At 41.7% G+C, this 24424-nt stretch overlaps 1 protein-coding gene across 1 annotated transcript in view; it reads left to right on the plus strand.

Annotated features, from left to right (window-relative positions):
• The first annotated feature begins 694 nt into the window (after positions 1 to 694).
• Positions 695 to 24424, plus strand: part of repo (reversed polarity) — a 29395-nt gene continuing 5665 nt past the window's right edge. The window contains exons 1-3 of the mRNA XM_067158470.2: positions 695 to 1106; positions 9063 to 9147; positions 21601 to 21797. Of these exons, the coding sequence (XP_067014571.2) occupies positions 695 to 1106; positions 9063 to 9147; positions 21601 to 21797 (694 nt within the window). The remainder of the gene's footprint in view (positions 1107 to 9062; positions 9148 to 21600; positions 21798 to 24424) is intronic.

A 24424-nucleotide genomic window follows, 5' to 3' on the forward strand; every position in this document is an offset into this window, starting at 1 on the left:
TTATTGCAATGTTTTCTGTTCTAAACACTGGGTTTTTATAATATATTTATTTTGTTTTTCAACAATTTATCCGCACCTATCTGAATCTTTATTGCGTACTTCTTCAAATCAAAGAGGTTTTAATTTTTCAAAGCCTACAGATACTCTGGCATAAATAGGACGATTTAATACGTAAACAGAATAAAGTACTGTTTTGCCTTATACTACCAAACCTGATTGTGAATGTGTAATACGTATTTTATTCAAATCAGAGTGATTATTGTGGCATATTCCAAAGCCTCCTTCGTACTCTAACATAAACTGGACGAGTTAATAAGTAAACAATAGGGGGCTCTGTTTTGAATTATTTCCTACCAAAGATCGTCGAATGACAAAGAGAAACAACAATTTTTCATTAACCTCACACTTGACATTCTGAAAGAAGATCTTTAATAAAAGAGAAAGCGTTCGTATAATTCTTAATTCACTGCATTTGAGGACTCGAATATAAATTTGAATTTCAAATAAAATTCGGAAGAGAAAGGCTACGTTTTTTTCTGTCTTATTAAAATAATTTCCACTCTCCATTTTATAAATTGTGGAATGACAACTTAATAAATTCTATTGAGACAAAGTGTTCATTTTCAACATCAAAATTAATCCCAAACAAGTAAGTGACGAAGCAAAACTGTTCCCAATCGGGAATTACATCACAATGGAAGGAGGACCATTTGACGATAACCTGTTCTCGGACTTTACGGGCTGTGGTTCAGGCACCAGTACCTTACTGAGTGCCAAAGCTCATGCGGATTCCAGGGGGAATGTCCATTCAATACAGGTTATGTTAGGTTTACAACATTCTGATATGATGTTGGGTGTGCCGGGCATGGGTCAAGGGAAAATGGACGGTTCTCAGTGCCATCAACAGCAGCAACAACAGCAGCAGCAACAGCAACAACAACACATGGGAGGTCAACAGCAACAACATCACGAGATGGGCTCCTTGTTCCCACAGACGGCGACTACACCCGGAGGAACGGCAGGAGATCAACACCTCGGGACAGGAACCAACGGAGCGAAAAGGAAGCAGGATGATGGAGGTCTCACCGGGAACCTACAGCACCAAGGTCAGAAAATATCACTCTCTCTTCCAGTTTTAAAATCACTCATCTCAGGGAATAACAAGATAAGTCAAAAAATTAAAGTTCTCAGGGGAAGCATTGTTTGGTTTTTAAACAATATGAAATTATCGATTCATCAAATGTTGTCAAGTCATTTTCCGTTATATGAAACGGAACGGTTTTGGTTGGATTTTATTTAATTTTAATTTTATTTTATTTCATTCAAAATATTAATAAAGTATCTGTTTTGATCGTGATAAATGACACTGAGTTGCCCTATATTGACCAGGCATTATTTTCTTATGTGGACCAGTGAAAACCAAAAGCGTGTGTAAGTCACATTTGTGTATTGTTAGCTAATAAGATTTAATAGTTAGCCTATCTTTAACAAAGGCAGCTGTGTAAATTCACTGTCAATAATTAATTTACAAGATGATAATGTCTACGTCCACCACAACCACAGAAAATACATTACACGTAAGACAAACTGACTTATCTGTTTGAAGCCACTTTTATTAACAATATTCAGAATATTAACAAGATAACTCAACGGCGACTGTTTTCTAAAGTAAAATTCGGCCTTTTATTTTTCAATATTATGACGAAATGACTTATCTTGTTACTGTCAAAGGATAGCGAGCACTGACCTGAGTAAGTTACTGAAATCAAACAAATTATCTATCTGGTTTTTCCCCGGGATGAGTGAAATAATCCACCCAAATTTCTAGGCTTACCATGCGTTCCAGGTTGAATGTTATTATGCATGAAATTAGTGTGAAGCCTCCGTGGCTCAGGCGGCAGCGCGTCGGCCTCTCACCGTTGGGTTCCGTGGTTCAAATCCCTGTCACTCCATGTGAGATGTGTGCTGGACAAAGCGGAGGCGGGACAGGTTTTTCTCCGGGTATTCCGGTTTTCCCTGTCATTTTTCATTCCAGGAACACTCTCCAATATCATTTCATTGTCAGTCACTAAGCATTGCCCCAGAGGAGTGCGACAGGCTTCGGCAGCCGGCACAATTCCTATCCTATCCTATCCTGACCCGGTCACTGACTGGAAAACGGGGTGTAGGTTTTCTTTCATATGCATGAAATGAACTAAATATGTGCTAACGGCAGAAATGGAATGGTGAACCACTTTCTCGGCCGTAACCTAATGGTTAGTGTTAGACTTACTAGCTGCCGTCCTCGGGGGCCCGGGTTCGATTCCCGGTCTCTCTCTCTCTCTCTATCTAGTCATCCGCCGTAAGGGTGGTTGGCAGCAACTCTCCATTCTTCACGTTTCTCTGCCTTCATTTTCAGTTCGTTGTAGGAGTTACATCTCATGTCATCTAATATTTGCGTCTTGTACTCTAATCTTGGCTGTCCTCTATATGTTTTCCCTCTATGGAACCCTCTATTATTTTCTTCAATAACCCATCATGTCTGAGTATATGGCCTATTAGGTGATCCCACCGTCTTTTTTAAATTACGTGGCAGAGCCAGGAATCGAACCCGACCTCCGAGGGTGGCAGCTAATCACACTAACCACTACACTACTGTGATGTTCAAGCATTATATGCATAAATTTGCAGTGATCTCCCCTACTGATCTGTAAATTAAACGGTGAACTTAGATGAAGTGCATTTCATGACAAAATTAGGATGACAAGCCATTTTCAAACAAGGGCCATGCCTTAATCTAATATGCTACAATATTAATATGTACCCATGTATACCTAACATAATGGTGTAGGTCTGAGGCATAGAACGCGACAGCGGGCTATGTCACAGTTTATACAGTGTCTCCGTTTTGAAAAAAAGTTCAGGGGAGAAATACTGTCCCGCAGCGCATGTATAACTTAGAAAATTCGTTGATATCTATTTTAATTGTATTTAATTTAATGCTCGCGACAGGATTTTCATCCCAATTACAGCAGCATCTTTTTGTGATAGGCATATACAGAGAAATTACAAATAAATATTACTTAATATTACCTCTCCTAACTTAAATCTATTCTAAACTAAACTTAATCTAATCCTTTTTACCGAAGAACACGACTTTCTAGACATTTCGCATTGCCATAACTAAGTTTAACTACATAAATAAAAAGTCTCACAATTAATAACACAGTATACAGTCTACAGTATAAACATTTGGAAACACACATTCAAAAGAACAATAGGCTACATTGCTTATTATTACATTCACGGAAATATAAAGGCTGGCCGGTGTGATGCTCCATTCTGACTGTGGGATCAATTACATGGCCTTTCTTGCTGTCATGAATTCTTTTAAAAATATTGTTATGGTTGTACTGAAATAAACATAATTATTTTTCCGAGATGCACTGTTATAGATACTACATAGTCTGTAAAGTGGTGAATTTTGATGGGCAGATGTTCTACATTTTTTATTTGAAAATATTAAATGAAATCTTGAATTTGGGCGAGGCACATGGAAATTCAGGAGGGAAAGGGACTCAGGATTATCAATTTGCGAATTTATTTCTAAATTTAACAAAAGCTCGCTGTAAGAAACCATTTGAGGATATTCTTTTGCACTCTTTCAAGTTGATTACACATACATTTTGCACCTAGGGCTTGCGTATTCCAGTTTTGGCCTGACCAAGGTGTTGTATAACTTAATACACGTTTTTATGTTTTTAATTGGTTTCACATTTCTTACCACACATCCTAAAGTTCCACATGCTTCAGTGACCACTTTCTGTACCTGAGGAGTGAAGGTCAGCTCTTGATGATATAGTGTAGTTCATACAATACTGAACCTTAGATGACAGATCCTTTCTGGTCAGAGTTCTAAGCTGAAATATCATGACATAGCGGTTTTTGTAGGAACAACGATGATGTTTTATGTAGATATATGGACCTAGCAATTTTCTTTGGGAGAAACAAAAATTCTGCGTTTTGGCGAGTTCATTATCCGATTTTAAAAAAAATAACAGGAAAACTTCCACAGTTATTTACTCGGAAATGGTCGAGTGTCTACGGATAAGTCGAAACATATTTTCGCTTGTTTCGGCTCCTGTTTCACTGAGCGGAGTTTCTGGGAAATCGGGGTGTTACATTTGGCGGGTTCACCTCTTCAGCTTCTACTTGTTTTTCCATTCTTCTGTAGATAAATAATCAGTGTTAACATATTTTAGGTGTGAGATACTAAATTAATGGTACGGTAGTTTTCACCCTTGTCAACATCTGATTTCCTGGGAATTAGTACAACAGTATTATGTCTAAAATCGGATGACACTTCTCCTGTATCATATATCTTAGACATAGAATGGAATAACCTCCCCATGCTGGTTTCACTTAAGGCAATCAGTAATATTCTGAGGGCATGTTATCAATTCCAGGTGGTTAGTTCCTATTTAGGTTCTCTCAAAGCTCTGTCGAATTCTGACCTCAAAGTTGGGTCTTATATTTCACCTTCTTCTTGTTCCAGAACCTTATCATCTACTTCTATTGATACGATTGTTGGAGCAAACCCACAGGATTTAGAATTCAATTTCCTTTAAGAACATTCATATGATTTTTTGCCATATGCTTTACGTTGCACCGACACAGATAGGTCTTATGGCGACGATGGGATAGGAAAGGCCTAGGAATGGGAAGGAAGCGGCCGTGGCCTTCACCAAGGTACAGCCCCAGCATTTGCCAGCTGAGAAAATGGGAAACAACGGAAAACCATCTTCAGGGATGCCCACAGTGGGGTTCAAACCCACCATCTCTCGGATGCAGGCTCACAATTGCGCGCCCCTAACCGCACGGCCAACTCGCCCGGTAATATTCATGTGCGTTTTCTTTGCAACTATAACGGATTTCCAGAAAAGTGCTCTTCTAAGTATTAAAGGAGAATTTGTAACACGCATCTAAGTGTGCTGATACATCGAGCGTATTACAGCTGGGTGAATTAGGGTGAAAATCGTTACTCATATCCATTAGTGGTCCAAATCCTACAATCATTATACTATTTCACTCTGTGAGAGAAAGTTCCTTAAGGCGGACGGATTCGTGAGAACTGCTAGTAATACTGTGCATTACCCTAACGGGCCTATAGACCTATGTGAGTAGTCAACCCGAAGGCCGGTTTGATCCTCAACAACTCGTCCACCATCGGCTGTTATGGATGTCGTATTCTCGGATTAAAAGTATGGATACTCGAAAATAAACTTCTATTAAAAAAATTAAAGGGTCAGCTACATTCCTTCTGCGTTTAACAGGGGTATACGACATTTTTGCCGTATTCATTTCTGCAGCTGTTGTAATCGGAGCGTAAAAAGGAAAATTTTCCTTGGCATTCTACGGGCAAACTTCGAAATAAAACGGCGTCACATCAAAACGCATCATCCGAATGTGATAATAAGTTATTTTAATGTGGCACAGCTTTAAGTATCTGAAACAGGATTTCAGACTTGGAAGAGTTTATCACTACAGCTTAAAAAGTTACCGATATAATTTTTAATGAGTTTCTCAGTTCTGCAAAGTCTGAGAAAGTAGTGGGTAACATCGTTAAGAGCACCGGCATTACTGTTTTCATAATCTATATTTATAGAAAACCTACACGTATCCTTATATGTTTATACCGAGTATTATTATTATTATTATTATTATTATTATTATTATTATTATTATTATTATTATTTTCTTTCTTAATCTGTTTACCCTCCAGGGTTGGTTTTTCCCTCGGACTCAGCGAGGGATCCCATCTCTACTGCCTCAAGGGCAGTGTCCTGGAGCTTCAAACTCCGGTTCGGGGATACAACTGGGGAAGATGACCAGTACCTCGCCCAGGCGGTCTCACCTGCTATGTTGAACAGGGGCCTTGCGGGGGGATGGGAATATTGTAAGGGATAGACAAAGAAGAGGGAAGGAAGCGGCCGTGGCCTTAAGTTAGGTACCATCCCGGCATTTGCCTGGAGGAGAAGTGGTGAACCACGGAAAACCACTTCCAGGATGGCTGAGGTGCGAACCAAACCCACCTCTACTCAGTTGACCTCCCGAGGCTGAGTGGACCCCGTTCCAGCCCTCGTACCACTTTTTCAAATTTCGTGGCAGAGCCGGGAATCGAACCCAGGCCTTCGGGGGTGGCAACTAATCACACTAGCCACTACACCACAGAGGCGGACATTATTATTATTACTATTTTATTTAGTTTTTAGTTTTTTTTTTTATTTCGTACCGGCCTACTAATGACCACGTTATTTCTTCTCTGGGCTTTGATCTTTGCCCAGTGCTCCTTCATTCGTTACCGGTGTTCCTCTTTTCTTTCCTCCGTCCACGTCTTTCCCGTCTTCAACTTTGGCCTTTCTTTAAAACCCTGGTGGTCTTTTAGTTTCCTCCTGAGTGGGTTGCGTTCTTGTATATCTTAATAAGTGATCCCCACCTCCTGTAGGTCCCTTTCCACCTCTTTGAACCAAGTTGGCTGGGTCTTCTTATCTTTAAAATAGGTAAAGATCCTGTTCAAGAATCGTGCAAGTTCCATTCTTCTTCTTCTTCTTCTTCTTCTTCTTCTTCTTATTATTATTATTATTATTATTATTATTATTATTATTATTATTATTATTATTATTATTTTTCGAATTTGTACAACTTTGGACCTCATGGAACTTCAGATTTCTTGGTCTTTCTTCTTTTACCTTTCCAGAACTTCTTCATACTTTCGCTTCTCATCTTTTTCTTCTCTTCACAAATGATCCGTTTGGGTCACCTTTTAGAGTGGTTTCCCTTCAAATGATTTTGGACTGTCGACTCTTTTTCTGAGCTCTCTCATCTATTGTGGATCATCTTTAGTGTAATTCCTACTTATTCTGCTTCTCTTTTGACCTCTCCTACCAACTTGGAAGTGGCCTTTAACCCCGTGGTGTATCTGAATATGTTTTTGGTCAGTCGTTTTTCATCCATTCTTACCAGGTGTCTGTAGAAGTTCAGCCTTCATTTCCGCGATCTGTTCAGTGTAATTGTAGACCCCCTCATTTCTTCTTTTCTTCCAAATCCTATCAGTTGTTTTATTTTGATTCTAAGCTATGAGTAGAGGCGGCGATATTTAGAGTTTGTAGTCTACTTGTTGATTTCATAAAGAATTAATTCACAGTCATGGATAAGCTCTAAATAAAATCATGGTTATGTTTAAGATCAGCTCTTCTACGTACCAGCATCGACATTTTTTGCAGAAAAGAAGTTTCTCCACTCCAAGACAATTAAAGACATATCTGAAAAATACATCTGAATCGGCTACATTACTCAAAATGTGCAAAGGAGGATTTATGCTAAAAATATTGTGCATGTAAAAAATTACAGATTAAACTGAAATCCTTGTAGGCCAACCTTTTAAAGACTCCTGCATGTCTCATCAAATTCTGGTAAGAAATGCATTGCAGGAATCGTTCAATACAGAGTAAAATATTTCGTAATCGCCGAGGGAATAACATTCACGCGCTTATTAAGATGGAATTGTTGTTCCCCTGGGGAGGGGGTGTCTATCTGGCATTAGGGTCATTAATTTACCGACACTATCGTAACCATGGTAACCACTGTTCGTCATCTACGCGTATATGTTGCTATAAGAACGTTACTAAATCTGTCTTTCGACTGGGGGTCATCCGAAAACTTGGGATACAAAATGTATGGCGCGATGTTGCCTAGCAACCGTGCAGGCTGTGATGTGAAGTATTGATGGATGACCATGACTGAGAGACATATTATCAGAGAGGGGCGTTAGAGCACAGGTGGTCGATGTGATCTTGCAGGCTGTGATGTGAAGTATTGATGGATGGCCATGATTGAGAGACATATTATCAAAGAGAGGCGTTGAAGTATAGAAGGCCGATGTAATCTTGCAGGCTGTGATGTGAAGTACTGATGGATGACCATGATTGAGAGACATATTATATCAAAGAGAGGCGTTGGAGTATAGAAGGCTGATGTGATATTGCAGGCTGTGATGTGAAGTATTATAGGATGGCCATGATTGAGATACATATTATCAAAGAGAGACGTTGGAGTATAGAAGGCTGATGTGATATTGCAGGCTGTGATGTGAAGTATTGATGGATGGCCATGACTAAGAGACATATCATCAAAGAGGGGCGTTAGAGTACAGATAATTGATGTAATATTGCAGGCTGTGATATGAAGTATTGATGGATGGCCATGACTAAGAGACATATCATCAAAGAGGGGCGTTAGAGTACAGAAGGCTGATGTGATATTGCAGGCTGTGATGTGAAGTATTGATGGATGGCCATGACTAAGAGACATATCATCAAAGAGGGGCGTTAGAGTACAGATAATTGATGTAATATTGCAGGTTGTGATGTGAAGTATTGATGGATGGCCATGACTAAGAGACATATCATCAAAGAGGGGCGTTAGAGTACAGAAGGCTGATGTGATATTGCAGGCTGTGATGTGAAGTATTGATGGATGGCCATGACTAAGAGACATATCATCAAAGAGGGGCGTTAGAGTACAGATAATTGATGTAATATTGCAGGCTGTGATGTGAAGTATTGATGGATGGCCATGACTAAGAGACATAGTATTGAAGAGGAGCGTTTGAGTACAGATGGTCGATGTGATCTTGCAGGTTGTGATGTGAAATACTGATGGATGACCATGACTGAGAGACGTATAGAAGGTTCTGTACCTATCTTTGTGAAATAATTGCAAATAAATGAATCCTTATCTATTTGATATATTTATGATCATTTGATTTTTCTCAAACTCACTTTCTCGTCTCCTAAGCCAAGAATCATACCCATGATTCTATGCGTTTCCATGTAGCAGGAATGTACGAGTACTTTTATTCCTAATCATCTTCTTCTCCTTATTCTTCCGTAGCTAATCCACATTTTATTAGCAAGGCATCATATATTTGCGCCTTGATAAGTTAATACTAAAGACAGGCAATTACATTCACAAAGTTTTAACGCATTTGAATATCTCTATAACATCATATTTTTCCTTTTCAGTTGGTCTGGAACAGCAAGGAGGGAAGAAATCCGACTCGAAAAGCAAGAAGAACGACAACAATGGAGTTAAAAAGAAGAAGACCAGGTGAGTGAATATTTTCATTTGATTATGAAATCGTGCGTTCTACAGGGTCTTTCACTCAAAGTGGGGCCGGCGGGCACAGCGCAGCGGGTAGATGGGCGAGCTCGTCAGACGGGCACGTGGCAACACGCTGAGCTTGGGGCCGGGAGAGCGCCCGTATGAATCGCATGTACATAACAAGCACACAAATAACGCATAATCAGAGTAAAATAATTCCTCACCTTGTCACAGAAGATGTTGAAAGTGTCCTCCACAAGGACATTTTTGGCTTCGCCTAAGGAAATTTTCAATCATACGAATTAGTTCATCTACCGAGATAGCCTCAATTTCTCTCGTGATATTTTGTTCTATTCCCGCCTCTGCCACGAAATTTGGAAAGTGGTACGAGGGCTGGAACGGGGTCCACTCAGCCTGGGGAGGTCAAGTGACTAGATGGGGGATTAAATTCCCACCTCAGCCGTCCTGGAAGTGGTTTTCCGTAGTCTCCCACATCTCCTCGAGGAAAACGCTGGGATGGTACCTAATTTAAGGCCACGGCCGGTTCCTTCCCTCTTCCTTCTCTATCCGTTCCAATCTTCCCATCCCGCTACAAGGGCCCTGTTCAGCATAGCAGGTAAGGCCGCCTGGGCGAGGTACTGGTCTTCCTCCCAAGCTGTATCCCCCCAAACCCAATGCCGCAAGGTCCAGGACACTGCCCTTAAGGTGGGAGAGATGGGATCCCTCGCTGAGTCCGAGGGAAAAACCAACCCTGGAGGGTAAACACACGAAGAAAGAGAGAGAGAAAGAAAGAAAGAATATAGAAACGTTTTGTTGCAGGTGTTCCTTGTAAATTTCCATTTTTCTCACCCGAATAATAATAATAATAATAATAATAATAATAATAATAATAATAATAATAATAATAATAATAATAATAATAATAATAATAATGGGGAAAGCGAAAAACTGTTTGAGTCAATGAGGAAAACAAAAACCAAACCCCATGGCGCAACAGCCTCTCGGCCGTTATTCTTGCATTTCTAGACCGGGGCCCCTGTCTCACCGTCAGATAGCTGCTCAATTGTAATTACGTAGGCTAAGTCGACCTCGAACCAGTCCTCACATCCGGGTAAAAATCCCTGACCTGGCCGGGAATCGAACCCGGGGCCTCCGGATAAGAGGGAGGCGCGCTACCTCCACACTGCTGGGCCGGCTACCAATGAGGAATAGAAACTCCGATTTTATGGACATCAGTTTAGAATGAATGAGAAATGGCTGACAAAACAGATGTTTAAAACACTTGACAGTTTTCTTTTAGATGTATTTATTTTCATCTTCTACTCCTTCACCAAGTGCTGTCCGTACCATTCAGCAATTTCTCCAGATCATCTGAAATACCACTCATCATAGTCGGTACAGTAAAACTGAATAAAACATAAATAATCGGAAATTGTATTGTCTGTAACTTTTGTTATCTAGCACTTTTCGATATGACTAAAAACATACGTATTTAAAAATTAAAATTTAGGTACCTTCCCCTAAACTACAATTTCATCCAGGGTGAATAAAATTTTTTATAGCTTAGACTGCAGTTTCCTCTTCTCCGACTCTATATACCGATTTTCATTAAATTCTCTCAACCCATCTTCTCGTGGCTAGGCGTCGTTATGGACTTAGCAACAAAAATACAAATTCATGAATATCTGTGTTAACACAGCCGGTACGGTAAAAACGTATAAGACATAAGTGGTCGGAAATTTAATTCTATAGAACTTTGGTTATGTTGTATTTATCGATACGATCACATATAATAATATAAATATTTGAGAATTTAATTTTAGGCCTTCCCCTAAACTACAATTTCTATTAGCGTGAATAAAATTATTTATGGCTTAGATTGGTTTATTCCCCGACTTTGCATATAGATTTTTATTAAATTCTCCATAGCCGTTTTCTAGTGATGCATCTACATACATACAGACAGACAGACAGACAGACAGACAGACAGACAGACAGACGAATTACGGAAAAGTAAAAAGTGCATTTCCTTGTTACTGTGGACATGACCGATACAGAAATGCCACTCTTTTCAAATTCTGAGCAATGTACAGACAAAACTCTTATTTTATATACATAGACGAAGTTTGATGGTAATCTGTTTCGTGTGCAGTAAGTTGTCAAAATAATGTTAGGAATGTGCCCAGTTTGTTGCTAGTCGGCCTCACCTACATTCTCAGATCAATAACAATATCATCGGGAAATCTCAGAGGTTGTTCAGGGATACCTTCTGAGTATATTGGTATAAGGGACCCGTGGTCTCCGGCGGGTCGTTACACAGTAATAGGCCTAATGTAATTACGATTTATTCGGCTTATCACTCCAGTTAACCTTGTTTATGCGAAATATCTTCATAAAAATTAAAAAGCCTGTAATAAGCAATAACCAAAACGTACAACACAAAAAACAGAGCAATGCAAAGCCTGTAATAAGCAATAACCAAAACCAAACCAAAATGTTCCCTTACTAAGACCTAACTGCATCGCCTGCAATATTATTCCCACTCAAGGTAAAGGTCGGCTTTCGAACCGTATTGCAGGGAACGAATACTGGAACATCACAATTCTCCACAGTCCTTGAGTTTACAAAAGGATGGCTTTTTAAACATCTGACCACACGCCATACATCACATGTGTGAGTAATATCATTAATCGCATCAACACGCCCTCACGCAGTTTCGCCCTGACAGATGGTACCGCTTTAGATAGAAATCACCATAGGGTTATCTATCAAGTGGGTATCCAGGCGTTACATCTGAAATTAGTGTAATAATATGGAGATTACTTCACCCTCCTGGCATGCGATAGACAATGGCACGCGCAGACGATGGCATGTCGTAGCGAATTATAAAGCATGGTCACCTGGATTAAACCTGATGACGTCTTTAATAAAAGTGAGGGTGTAATGCGGGAAGAAGCAGATTCAGGGGCGAATGGCGCCGAGTCACAATGCCATGTAGGCTAGCTCCTCTTATAGCTACATGTCATATGCCAAATGCCTCACGCTTGAACTCCGAGATCAATCAATCATGAGTGAATGAATGATCTGAATTTAGGGCAGGTGCCCAGCTGGAAGATTCCCCATCGGTTGTTTACCTAGCCTTTTCCTAAACGTTTTCAATGAACTTGGAAATTTATAGAACAATTCCCTTGATAATTTATTCCAGTCTCTAACTCCTCGTCCTATAAAAGAATAAATGCCGCAATTTGTCCTCTTGAATTCAAACTTTATATTATCTTTTACTTTAAAAAGCTACGTTCCAGCTTATTCATCTACGGCATCTCTCCACTGACATCTATAGTCTATCAGATCAAAAATTAGTTGTATGGCTTTTCAGGCGTTTGCTCTATTAACCAGCATTTCGTCTTAGGTCTGACACTAGACTCGTCAGAGTGGGATGTGTCAGACCCTACCCACTTATGCTGGGGTGTATGCAGGTGAACTTATCAGAAGCCTCTTATGTGGCACAGTCTGATAACTGCATACGGGAGATAAAACTCCACAATGGAATCAATGCCCGCCTAGCAATTCCAAATGGTAATTCTAAATTCCCATGGAGGGAATTAGATATTTTTCCACCAATAGAGCATATCAAAAATCAGATCAAAAATTAGTTGTATGGCTTTTCAGGCGTTTGCTCTATTAACCAGCATTTCGTCTTAGGTCTGACACTAGACTCGTCAGAGTGGGATGTGTCAGACCCTACCCACTTATGCTGGGGTGTATGCAGGTGAACTTATCAGAAGCCTCTTATGTGGCACAGTCTGATAACTGCATACGGGAGATAAAACTCCACATGGGAATTTAGAATTACCATTTGGAATTGCTAGGCGGGCATTGATTCCATTGTGGAGTTTTATCTCCCGTATGCAGTTATCAGACTGTGCCACATAAGAGGCTTCTGATAAGTTCACCTGCATACACCCCAGCATAAGTGGGTAGGGTCTGACACATCCCACTCTGACGAGTCTAGTGTCAGACCTAAGACGAAATGCTGGTTAATAGAGCAAACGCCTGAAAAGCCATACAACTAATTTTTGATCTGATTTTTGATATGCTCTATTGGTGGAAAAATATCTAATTCCCTCCATGGGAATTTAGAATTACCATTTGGAATTGCTAGGCGGGCATTGATTCCATTGTGGAGTTTTATCTCCCGTATGCAGTTATCAGACTGTGCCACATAAGAGGCTTCTGATAAGTTCACCTGCATACACCCCAGCATAAGTGGGTAGGGTCTGACACATCCCACTCTGACGAGTCTAGTGTCAGACCTAAGACGAAATGCTGGTTAATAGAGCAAACGCCTGAAAAGCCATACAACTAATTTTTGATCTGATTTTTGATATGCTCTATTGGTGGAAAAATATCTAATTCCCTCCATGGGAATTTAGAATTACCATCTATAGTCTATACATATCAAATAGTCGAGTATCTCGTGTAGTTATTCCCAATTCATCCTTGCCCAAATTTTCGTAACACCGCTCCTTTGTCGGAAATTATCCAGAACAAATCATGCCGCTTTCCTTTGGATCTACTCCAGTTTTCGTATTAAGCAGTCCTGCTGAGTTTCTCATACACTGGAGCCATACTCCAAATGCGGTCTTACCAGAGACTTATACTCCCTCTCCTTTACATCCTTACTACAATCCCTAAATATCACATAACCATGTGATATGATCTGTAACCTTTCTTGAAAACCTCGTTAATATGATTACCCCAATGAATATATGAGCCGTATAGTTTCAAACATGGCCAAGTCCGTTGAGCTGTTTTTTTCAGGAGAAGCAAAAAACTCGTTTAGGGTATTAATTCATATATATTCAGATACATTAATCTTTATGTTGCTTAGCAGAGGCTTCTGATTCACTACCATACAATTTTTACAGTCTAAATATAGGCCTATTACATGAATTGAAAAATGTATTTAAAATTTGGACTTGACCATGTTTGAAACTAACTGTGGGACTTGGCCGATTTTGAAACTTACGTAAGAGGACTTGGCCATCTTTGAAACTTAGATTAGAAAATTTGGCCTAATACCTAAAGAAAAAGGAAATCTAGATTAGGCCTATTTTCCAACTGTGTTCATCTTGACTTTATTTAGAACAAATATGATTAAAAATGATATAAGATTTAGTGAAAAATCTTTATAAAGACTATTATTTTAAACACTATGTTCGTGTAAAATTACCCAACATTGTAACCAATGTAGAGGCTAATTAACATTTAAATAGCGTATATTTTGCAAATATATGGATTCATGTAGCTACTTCAATGTATATTCTTCATATTATACCTATTCAATACCATCGCGCCTTTGAAAATACATCACCGAGCCTTGATTAAATCACCACTAACAACACGTTGTTGATTGTACTCATCTCAGCTGTCTTTCCCTCGTGCGCTTCCGGTGAAAGATCACGTTGCCGGTTTCTGGTGTGGCGTTTATAAATTTCCTCCATTTTATTGCACAGCAAATAAGAATACTATTAAAAACGACCAATTAATTATGTATATATTTATAATTTATAAAATATTTATTAAAATACACGCAAACAAAACCACCACATGTGACTCGAACAAACGTCAGGCCGCCATATTACCGGAAGAAAACACGTGACTGTATAGCGCAGGATTATTGGCCCGTGCGGGTTAACAGGGACTTGGCAGACTTTGATATGAAACCTCATTCTTTGCTGCAATTTTAAATGTGATCTGACCGGATTTGAAACCTACTTTCGTTCCCGTTGTATTCATCTTGTAAAGAGGAATCCATGGAAGTCAAAATATCAGAACGTAAAAAAGATGGACTTGGTCGTGTTTGAAACTATACGCCTCATATGTCCTTATATTAACACCTAGGTACTTACAGTAACCCCGATGGGGAACAATCACTCTGTCAATACTTTCATTAAAACTCAGGAGACTTTTCCTCTTGGTAAAACTTTCAACCTGACTTTTCATCCCTTATACCGTCATACCACTGTCCGCTGCCCATCTCACAACAGTGTCTCGGCCTCCTACAGTCGCTCACAATCCTGCAACTGTAGTGCATGACTTTGGAAATGCCCATTTTATAGTTCTGGTAGTCGAGCGTGTACCGGTAACGCTTCACGTATTATTTGCAGATAAGGCATCATTCCAATAAACATGTCAATCACAACAAGAGATCACAGAACACAAGTATGCAAGGGACTATTCTACCACCGTTTGACGCAGGCTCGAAGATGTACAATGAGTTTATACTCTCGGGATTTCAAGCAACAAATATAGAATTTTTCATCAGCCTTTAAACGTTAGAAAAAAAAAAAAAAAAATCCTGTTGACATCAGTGGCGGCTGGTTGTATCTGGGTGTTGCTCCAACATTTTCAGCGTCACAGAAATAACGAGAAACTTTACTAACGTTACGTAATGAACTACATTCCTATTAAAACTGAAATATATCCGGCAATTAAAATACAGGAAGTAAGAGATTAATTATGCAGTATAATTACGGTACAGTTATTCCTGAATTGAAAATCTATCCTCCTGTTTATCATTGATGAAAAATGTTGGTAACATTGTGGGTGGTTTGGGATGGTGTACTCCAGTGGCGTGGAAAACAAATTAACGTTGCGAGAGGAGAGAAAGCAGGCATGAAGTCATCTCCGCAGAGTGGTGCAATCTAACGGGGACATTTGGAATTGTTTCACTATAGGGGGCTTGCTTGCCTCGTGCAACATCCAAGGACCGATAGTAGTGAGAGTGCTACCTGATGCTTACGTTAATCCCTTCTGAAACTACATTGCGCCGCGCTGTCCGCTTGGGAGTTGCCGTAAGAAAGCAAACACCCTGAGTTTGATTCGAAGCCGGCAGAATTTATTGGTCCTTTGCGTAAAGTTAGTGCATGGAACGACCAAAGTTTGTTGATTTTAACATATTTTAGAATATATGTTAGTTTTATTAAAGTAGAAAATTAGAAGAAAAGACAAATGAAGTGCAAAATTATTGGGGAGTTACCGAATTTGTCAGTAAGAGACAATTTTCTCCCAGCATTTCTTTGGTACTCCGCCCCTTTGATGTAGTGCTTAGTGTGACTATCTGCCACCCCCGCAGGTCCGGGATCGATTTCCGGCTCTGCCACGAAATTTGAAAAGTGACACGAAGACTGGAACGGGGTCCACTCAGCCTCGGGAGGTCAACTGAGTATAAGAGGGTTGGATTCCCACCTCAGCCATCCTCGAAGTGGTTTTCCGCTTCTTCTACAGGCAAATGCTGGGATGGTACCTAACTTAAGGCCACGGCCGCTTCCTTCCCTCCTTCTTGCCTATTCCTTCCAATTCTCCCATCCTCCACAAAGCCCCTGTTCAGCATAGCAGGTGAGGCGGCCTGGGCAAGGTATTGGTCCTCCTCCCCAGCTGTATCCCCGACCAAATGTCTCACTCTCCAGGACACCGCCCTTGAGGCGGCAGAAGTCCGCTGAGTCCGAGGGAAAAACCAACCCTGCAGGGTACGCCGATAATGAAATGAAATTTCTTGGGTATGGTAGCGTGTCGTGGCAGAAATCAATGATTGAAAATACGAGGAATTAATTAACCTACATTTGTAATTCCCCCTTTGGAATTCTAAAAAAGTGGATATTCGATTATTTAATGACATGCCAGATTATTTCAGAAACTGAAATTACTAACAGTCAACAAACAACTGCTATAAACGGAAATGTCTGAAAACAATTTATTGTTGCTGACGTAATATTTGTTTTTTACATTCTCGAATAAATTATTCCAATGATGTCATACACGAGGCCACCAGTGGAAACATCTTTCCAATTTGCAATATGATCACGCCTAGTGTTAGGAAACCCGGCCTCGCGGTGTAGGCTAGCGTGTCTGCCGGAGGCGCCAGGTTCGATTCCCGGCCAGGTCAGGATTTTTTTTACCAGAATCTAAAGGCTGGTTCGAAGTCCACTCAGCCTACGTGATTACAATTGAGGAGCCATCTGACGGAGAGACGGCGGCCCCGGTCCAGAAAGCCAAGAATAACGGCAGAGAGGATTCGAGACCGTGTAAACTGCAGGTTTCGGGCTGAGCAGCGGTCTCTTGGTAGACCACGGCCCTTTGGGGTTCTTGCGCCAAAGTGGTTGTGGTGTTTATTGTTTTAAGAGGAAGGACAACGGAGCAATCATCCTCTAATAATTAGAGGGAAAAAGGAAGCGAACCACCACTTCGAAAAATGAAGGTATCGATCAAAGAAAGACAAGGTGGTGGTGCTACTGCTGGAGGTGGTGGTGGTGATTATTGTTTTAAGAGAAAGTACAACTGGGCAACCATACTCTATATAACATTAATCAGAGGGAAAAAGGAAGGGATCCGCCACTTCGAAAAATGAAGGTATCAGTCAAAGAAAGACAAGGTGGTGGTGGTGGTGATTGTTATAAGAGAGGCACGAAGGGTATGAAAATGAAAGACTCCCTACGCTTCGCAACCTAAACCATCGGGGTCAAAAAGAACAAAAGTTGACCAAGGGAGGTCGGATAGGATAGATGAAAGTGAGGAGCATGGCATAAGTAAGTAGAAGCAATGCCAGAACTCAGTTAAGCGCCCCGTGATCGCCAACCTACGGTCCGAAGTTAAGAGTCCCTGGGGCCCCTTTTAGTCGTCTCTTACGACAGGCCGGGGATACCGTAGGTGTTATTCTACAGCCCCCACCCACGGAGGGTGAAAGTGTACGAGTGCGATTTGTTTTTCTTTTTTCCCTAAGAAAGGAGAGATACTTTCGTTAATTAATAATAATAATAATTTCGTGTTGCAGCCCTTGTAAGGCAGACCCTCCGATGAGCGTGGGTGGCATCTGCCATGTGTAGGAAACTGCGTGTTATTGTGGTGGAGAATAGTGTTATGTATGGTAAGTTGAAGGGATGTTGGGGACAGCACAAACACCCAGCCCCAATGAAGGTTAAAATCCCCGACCCGAGCGGGAATCGAACCTGAACCGAAGGCCAGTACGCTGAGCATTTAGCCAATATATCGGCCTTTCGTTGATTGAAGGACGTATTCCATTCATTACCAAGTGGGGCCTCCATGGTCCCGTTACAAATGTTCGAACCCGGAAACAAAATATCACAATATGAAGATAAAGCTGGAATTCAAAATGACAAATTGGGGCAAATATTCGTTTATAGGAAGGGGAGTTAGGGATTGGAATAACTTACCAAGGGAGATGTTCAATAAATTTCCAAATTCTTTGAAATAGTTGAAGAAAAGGCTAGGAAAACAACAGATAGGGAATCTGCCACGTGGGCGACTGCCCTAAATGCAGATCAGTAGCGACTGATTAATTGATTTGCAAACATTGTTCCAGGAAAGATGCTGAAAGCAACAGGAGTGGATGACTGAATGTGTAAAATGTTTATTTCCTATTATGCTGGATTATATGTTCGCATTATTTACTTCATATTAAGTATACTCCTATCTTAAATTTGTTTGCTTGTGTATCCATTAGTCCCATTTTTGGTATGGGGTCGGGGATGAGGTCAGATGAATTTATATGGATGTTTTACGGCTGGATGCCCTTCCTCTTTCCAACCTCAGTTGAGGAGCTAATGAAGATGAATGATGGTGAATGGGTAACGAGGTGGAAGGAATCATCTGTGGCCTATGAAAAGGAACTGCCCCAGCATTTGCGTGGAAGTGTAAACGGGGAAGCCATAGAAAACCATTCTCATGAGAGCTGATGGTGGGGTTCGAACCCGCGCGTCTCCCGAATGCAGAGCTTGGCTCCATAGCCGTGCGGCCACTCCATTCGCTCGTGTTCCTAAATACAGAGCCTGACAAAAAAAAAAAAGTTAAGCACCCAGAAGGAGTGGTCCAATATTATCCCATTTCGGTATACATGCATACCATTGATGTGTGAGTAAATGATTAGATTTAGAAGGATCTATAATGTGTAGAACGTCCACCAGAGTGCACCGTCTTGAAGTTGTTACCGGTCAACTGGTGTGGGTCAGACAGTTAAGCAAGACGTCGAGGTCGACTACAAACAATACGAAGCACCCGCGATGCCTCACAGACACGTTAGACAGCCTATTCACCAACTGACAGCATTTGACAGAGGCCGCATTGTGGGACTGCATGAGGCTGATTGGTTGTATCGTGCAACTGCCAGGCATGTGGGCCATTCAGATGTTACAGTAGCCCGATGTTGGACTCAGTGGGTACATGAGGGCACCCAATCACGTCCTGCAGGTTCGGGCCGACCAAGAATCACCACCCCGAGGGAGGACCGTCGTATGGTGCGCCAAGCATTGCGGAATGCTATAACTTTGGCACCCGCCATCCGCGAACACGTACTGGAGGCTTTACAACATCCTGTGAGTTTCCGCACAGTGCCTCGACGACTTGCATTCACCGGATTGAAATCCAAGCGCCCCATGCGTCGGTTGCTATTGACACCAGAAGACCAACGCCTGCGTTTAGAGTGGTGCCTTGCACGAGAGGTATGAACAGACAACGACTGGCGTGATGAGTCCCGCTTCTCCATAACCTCCGATGACCATCGTGGGCTCATATAGTGGAAAGACACACAGGCGTAATCCCTGGCATCATGGTGTGGGGAGTCATAGGATATTCGTTCAGGTCACTTCTAATAGTGCTTCGGCACCTTTGACGGTACAGCGATACGTCACAGACATTCTGCGTCCGCAAGTCCTACCCCTTATGGCGCAGCACCCTGAACAGTGTTCCAACAAGATAATGCTTGTCCACACACAGCACGTGTGTATGGGTTGCCTAGAGCATGATGAGGTTCTCTCGTGGCCAGCAAGATCGCCGGACTCTCCATCATTGAACAGGTGTGGGATGACATTGGAACGAGACCATCCCAATAACAGCCTGCGGGATCTGGGGGGACAGCTGCAAACAACTGTGGACGAATTTACCACAGGAGAGGATCCAAAGGCTATTTGACACCATTCCGAACCGCATGAGGGCATGCATTGAGGCCGGGGGGGGGGGGGGCATCACCCTACTGACAAGGGGCCTGTTCCACGAACGAACTTTGCAACTTTTCAACTTTGCACTTTTCACTTTTAAAATTTTGCAAAGTGCAAAGTCTTTCTGTTCCACCATGGTCTAGGTTGTACTTTTCAATTTTTTCGCAAAGTGAAAAGTCTTTGCGAATGAGTGATACGATCGAGTTTATTCCATGAGCAAACTGTATAGGCCTAATACTCTACGATTTTAATGCTTTACTTTTCGCGGCGAATTTGACGGTATAATTGTCGTACAGTTTACATTTTTATCATGGGAAAAAAGGTTATTACAAGTAGCTGGCTGTGCTGGAAGTTGTCAAGGAGAAACGTGACATACTTTTTCGACAACTTTAAAGATAACCTCTAAATTATGACACATCAATATTAACGAGAGTAGGCTGCCGTCAACACATTCACACACAGAAGGAAATTCACCCTTCATTAGAAATGCCGTCGCTATATTGAGTGGATTATCAGGCCAACGTACTGTTAGGAAATATTACATTCACTATAAAATCTACGACTTTGGTAACAGTTCGCAAATAATTGTTTTGATGTCCCATGCATTGGTGTTACACCGTGCAGCTGGGCACCATTTACTAACCGATGTAAGCATATAAGAATTTGTTCTTTTCCGGAAAGGGATTGACTTCTTTTTGTTACATGTTTCAATAAATGTCCGATCATTTCAAGAATTTAATGAGCCTGTGTTGGGGTAATACGAAATCACTCGCGAAAGTCCGTCGAAGTGAGGTTATGAAAATTAATCTCGTCTTTGTACGTTCTCTTATTGGATTCTTCATCACTGCCCTCACTTGATGCTAATAAAGGTCACGTCGTAACGTGTTTATATCACTAAACCAAATTCTACGCCGAGAAACTAGTGTACATACTTGTTAATTAACATATGAAAAGGGAATCATCTCTTTGCAAGATTTATGAAAACTTTTCACTTCATTTCTTTGCACTTTGCATTTCTGTACCAATGGAGGAACATAACAGGCTTGAAAAGTGAAAAGATTCCTAACTTTTCACTTTTCACTTTGCAAGTTAAATCTGAAAAGTGATGGTGGAACAAAATCTGAACTGAAAAGTGCAAAGTGAAAAGTTGCAAAGTTCGTTCGTGGAATAAGCCCCTGGCGCCAACGGCCTCGTCTATTCCATCCCATATTGTAATCAGTTCAATAAAGGCACATGGTATTTCAGCATATGTAGTTTCATTCACTTTCAACCACTCCTTTTGCGTGCTTAACATTTTTTGTCAGGTAGTGTAAAATAACTATCTCAAAATGACGTATTAAAAATGCCTCCAACTTTACACGGGCTTATTATGCCCTTTAAACACAAAGGTGAGCGCTGCACTCACTAGCGAGTAATGCCGGCTTAAGTAAATTATCTCCGATTCCAGGACGACGTTCACGGCCTATCAACTGGAGGAGCTAGAGCGCGCCTTCGAGAGAGCACCTTACCCGGACGTATTTGCACGAGAGGAGCTGGCTCTCAAACTGAACTTGAGTGAGTCCAGGGTACAAGTGTGGTTCCAGAACAGGCGCGCCAAGTGGCGCAAGAGGGAACCACCCCGCAAGACCGGCTACATGACCACAGGTAAGTGTATTGCTTGTTAAACCTATCTGCAAGTTGATTGGACCAGGATGAGGATGTTCGTGACCCAGTGCCAAGAATGAAGGGTTATTTACAGTCATAAGTTGAATTAGTGCTTACTTTCTTTATTTTCTTCTCTTCTATCACATATTTTTTCTCCTTCTTTCTTTCTTAATCCGATTACCCTCCAGGGTTGTTCTTTCCCTCGGACTCAACTAGGGATCCCACATCTACCGCCTCAAGGGCAGTGTCCTGGAGCGCGAGACTTTTGGGTCGAGGGATACAACTGGGGTGGAGGAACTGTACCTCGCCCAGGCGGCCTCACCTGCTACGCTGAACAGGGGCCTTGTGAAGGGATGGGAAGACTGGAAAGGATAGACAAGGCAGAGGGAAGGAAGCGGTCGTGGCCTTAAGATAGATACCATCCCGGCATTTTCCTGGAGAAATAGGAAACCGCGGAAAGCCACATCTAGGATGGTTGAGGTGGGAATCGAACCCCGCTCTACTCAGCTGACCTCCCGAGGCTGAGTGAACCCCATTCCATCCCTCGTACAACTTTTCAAATTTCGCAGCAGAGCCGAGAAACAAACCCGGGCCTCCGTGGATGGCACCTAATCACACTATAGCTCATTCCATGTGAAGAAACCAGTATTGCTCTGATGACAACAGAGTTGCCATATCGAACGGCTCTGCTCAACACCATCACGGGAAAACGGCGGCACATAAATTTGTGAAATTCAGTATTTAAGTTCAAGACAAAAAGCGGAAGAAACTACGCTACAAATTAATTTTATGAACTAAACGGGACGGGAGGGGGGGGGGGGGGGGAGCCACGGCACATAAAACCTCAGCATTGAAGTGTAAGACAAACTGGGAGAGAAAATGTACAGAAATGTTTACAGCCTCGAGGGGTGAGGGATGCATTTAATAAAATTGTCCAGACAATAAAAGCTACGAAACCGACGCAACAAATAAATACTGTAGACGGCCTTACAAAAGATCACGGTATTAATGTTAAAGAACGAAATCACACACGTAGGCTTATCGCATAACTCTCACTCAACACAATACAATTACGCACTGATCTAAAGCCTAAAAACACACATGCAGCAAATAAACACTATAGATGAATTCACTACAGAAGTGAGCTGCCGGGGGTTCACAGAGCGCGCGACTGCACGAGGGTTGTACCAGAGCAACACAGAAGGAGGAAAATGAAGGAAGTCAACGAAGCGATGGCTGTTCCCCCCATTGAGCTTCCTCCCTACTAATGTATTTATGAAAAAGAAAATGTTATGTAGTTATTTTAATAACTCACGAGCAAAAATGCATCCCTTTTTATCTATCTTTTATAATACATTACAAAATACATTATAATATCCCTTAATCAGGAGGAATTATGGGTGTCTCAGAGGGTGTGTGTTCACTCTTTGTAGGTCCATAAGAGCAATACTGTTTCCTTAACGTGGAATGAGCTATAACCACTACACCACAGAGGCGGACTACATTCTTTTTTACTATAACAAACAACTGGTCCTTGGTCCGATAGCTCTGCACTCTGACCGGCCGACCGAGTAGAGGCGGGGAGTCACAGAAGTGCCTCTTCCATTAATTCTCCACATAACAAACAACTCTGTTCATTTTTTCTCTTCCACCCTTACTCTTATAGATATCCATTAGTAGAGGCATGATTTTTTCGCATTAACGTAAACGCGACAAAATATATTTTGAAGCGATTATGAAATATCTGAACGAATCATATGATTCTAGTTAAGAAATTATTGCTTTGCTTTTGTGAATTACAGCGAATTAAAGGGACAAGGGCTGTTTAAACAGAATTTTGCGATAAGTGTGAAAATTCATGGAGAATAACGATCTTATATCACGTGTGTGAAGGGGAACAGAATGCAGAAGGTTTTCCCATTTGGACAGAAGTATCTCTTCGTATTAATCAAAAAGTGAAGTCATCTACGTACAGGCCATGAACGCCCTTGGAGGGGTGTAAAGTAAAGGCTTCTACTATTCGTAACCTCGGCACGTGATGGGGTAGAGTGGTTAGCTCTATGTCCAGCCGCCTTTGCGCCCCGGAATCAACCTGGTACTCATTTTTTGTGTAGGCTGAGTGAATCTCAGGACCATAAGCGCCTCCAGAAGTGAAAATATCGTTTCTTAAGTTTTACGACTTCCTGATGGGGATTCGAACCCACCTCCTTCCGGGGAACCGAGCACGCCTCGAGCACTCGGTTCACAAGTGGCCACGGCTGGTCCGTGGTGCAACAGCTGTGCACTCCGACCGGCCAACCGAGCAGAGGATGGGTAACCACGCTCTAACGTGGCTCTACGCCTCTGCATTCGGGAGACGGGAAAGGACTGGGCCTCACGGCTGGTTCCCACCGTCGGCAGTCCTGAGAATTGTTTTCCGTGGTTTTCCGTTCTCCTGCACTGAGGCGAATGCCGGGACAGTTCCTAGAATAGGCCACGGCCGCCAACCCTCTCACCTTCTCCGGGCATTTCCTTCACCGTAACAAATCCCCCGGCCTGAGAGACTGCGTTACCGTCTAAGAGGTCCGCTTCCCTCTTCAGGGGAGGAATGAAAACACTTCTTTTGTAGTAGTAGTCCGTTGGCCCAA

Source organism: Anabrus simplex, chromosome 14, assembly GCF_040414725.1.
Source record: "Anabrus simplex isolate iqAnaSimp1 chromosome 14, ASM4041472v1, whole genome shotgun sequence".
Classification (NCBI taxonomy): Eukaryota; Metazoa; Arthropoda; class Insecta; order Orthoptera; family Tettigoniidae; genus Anabrus; species Anabrus simplex.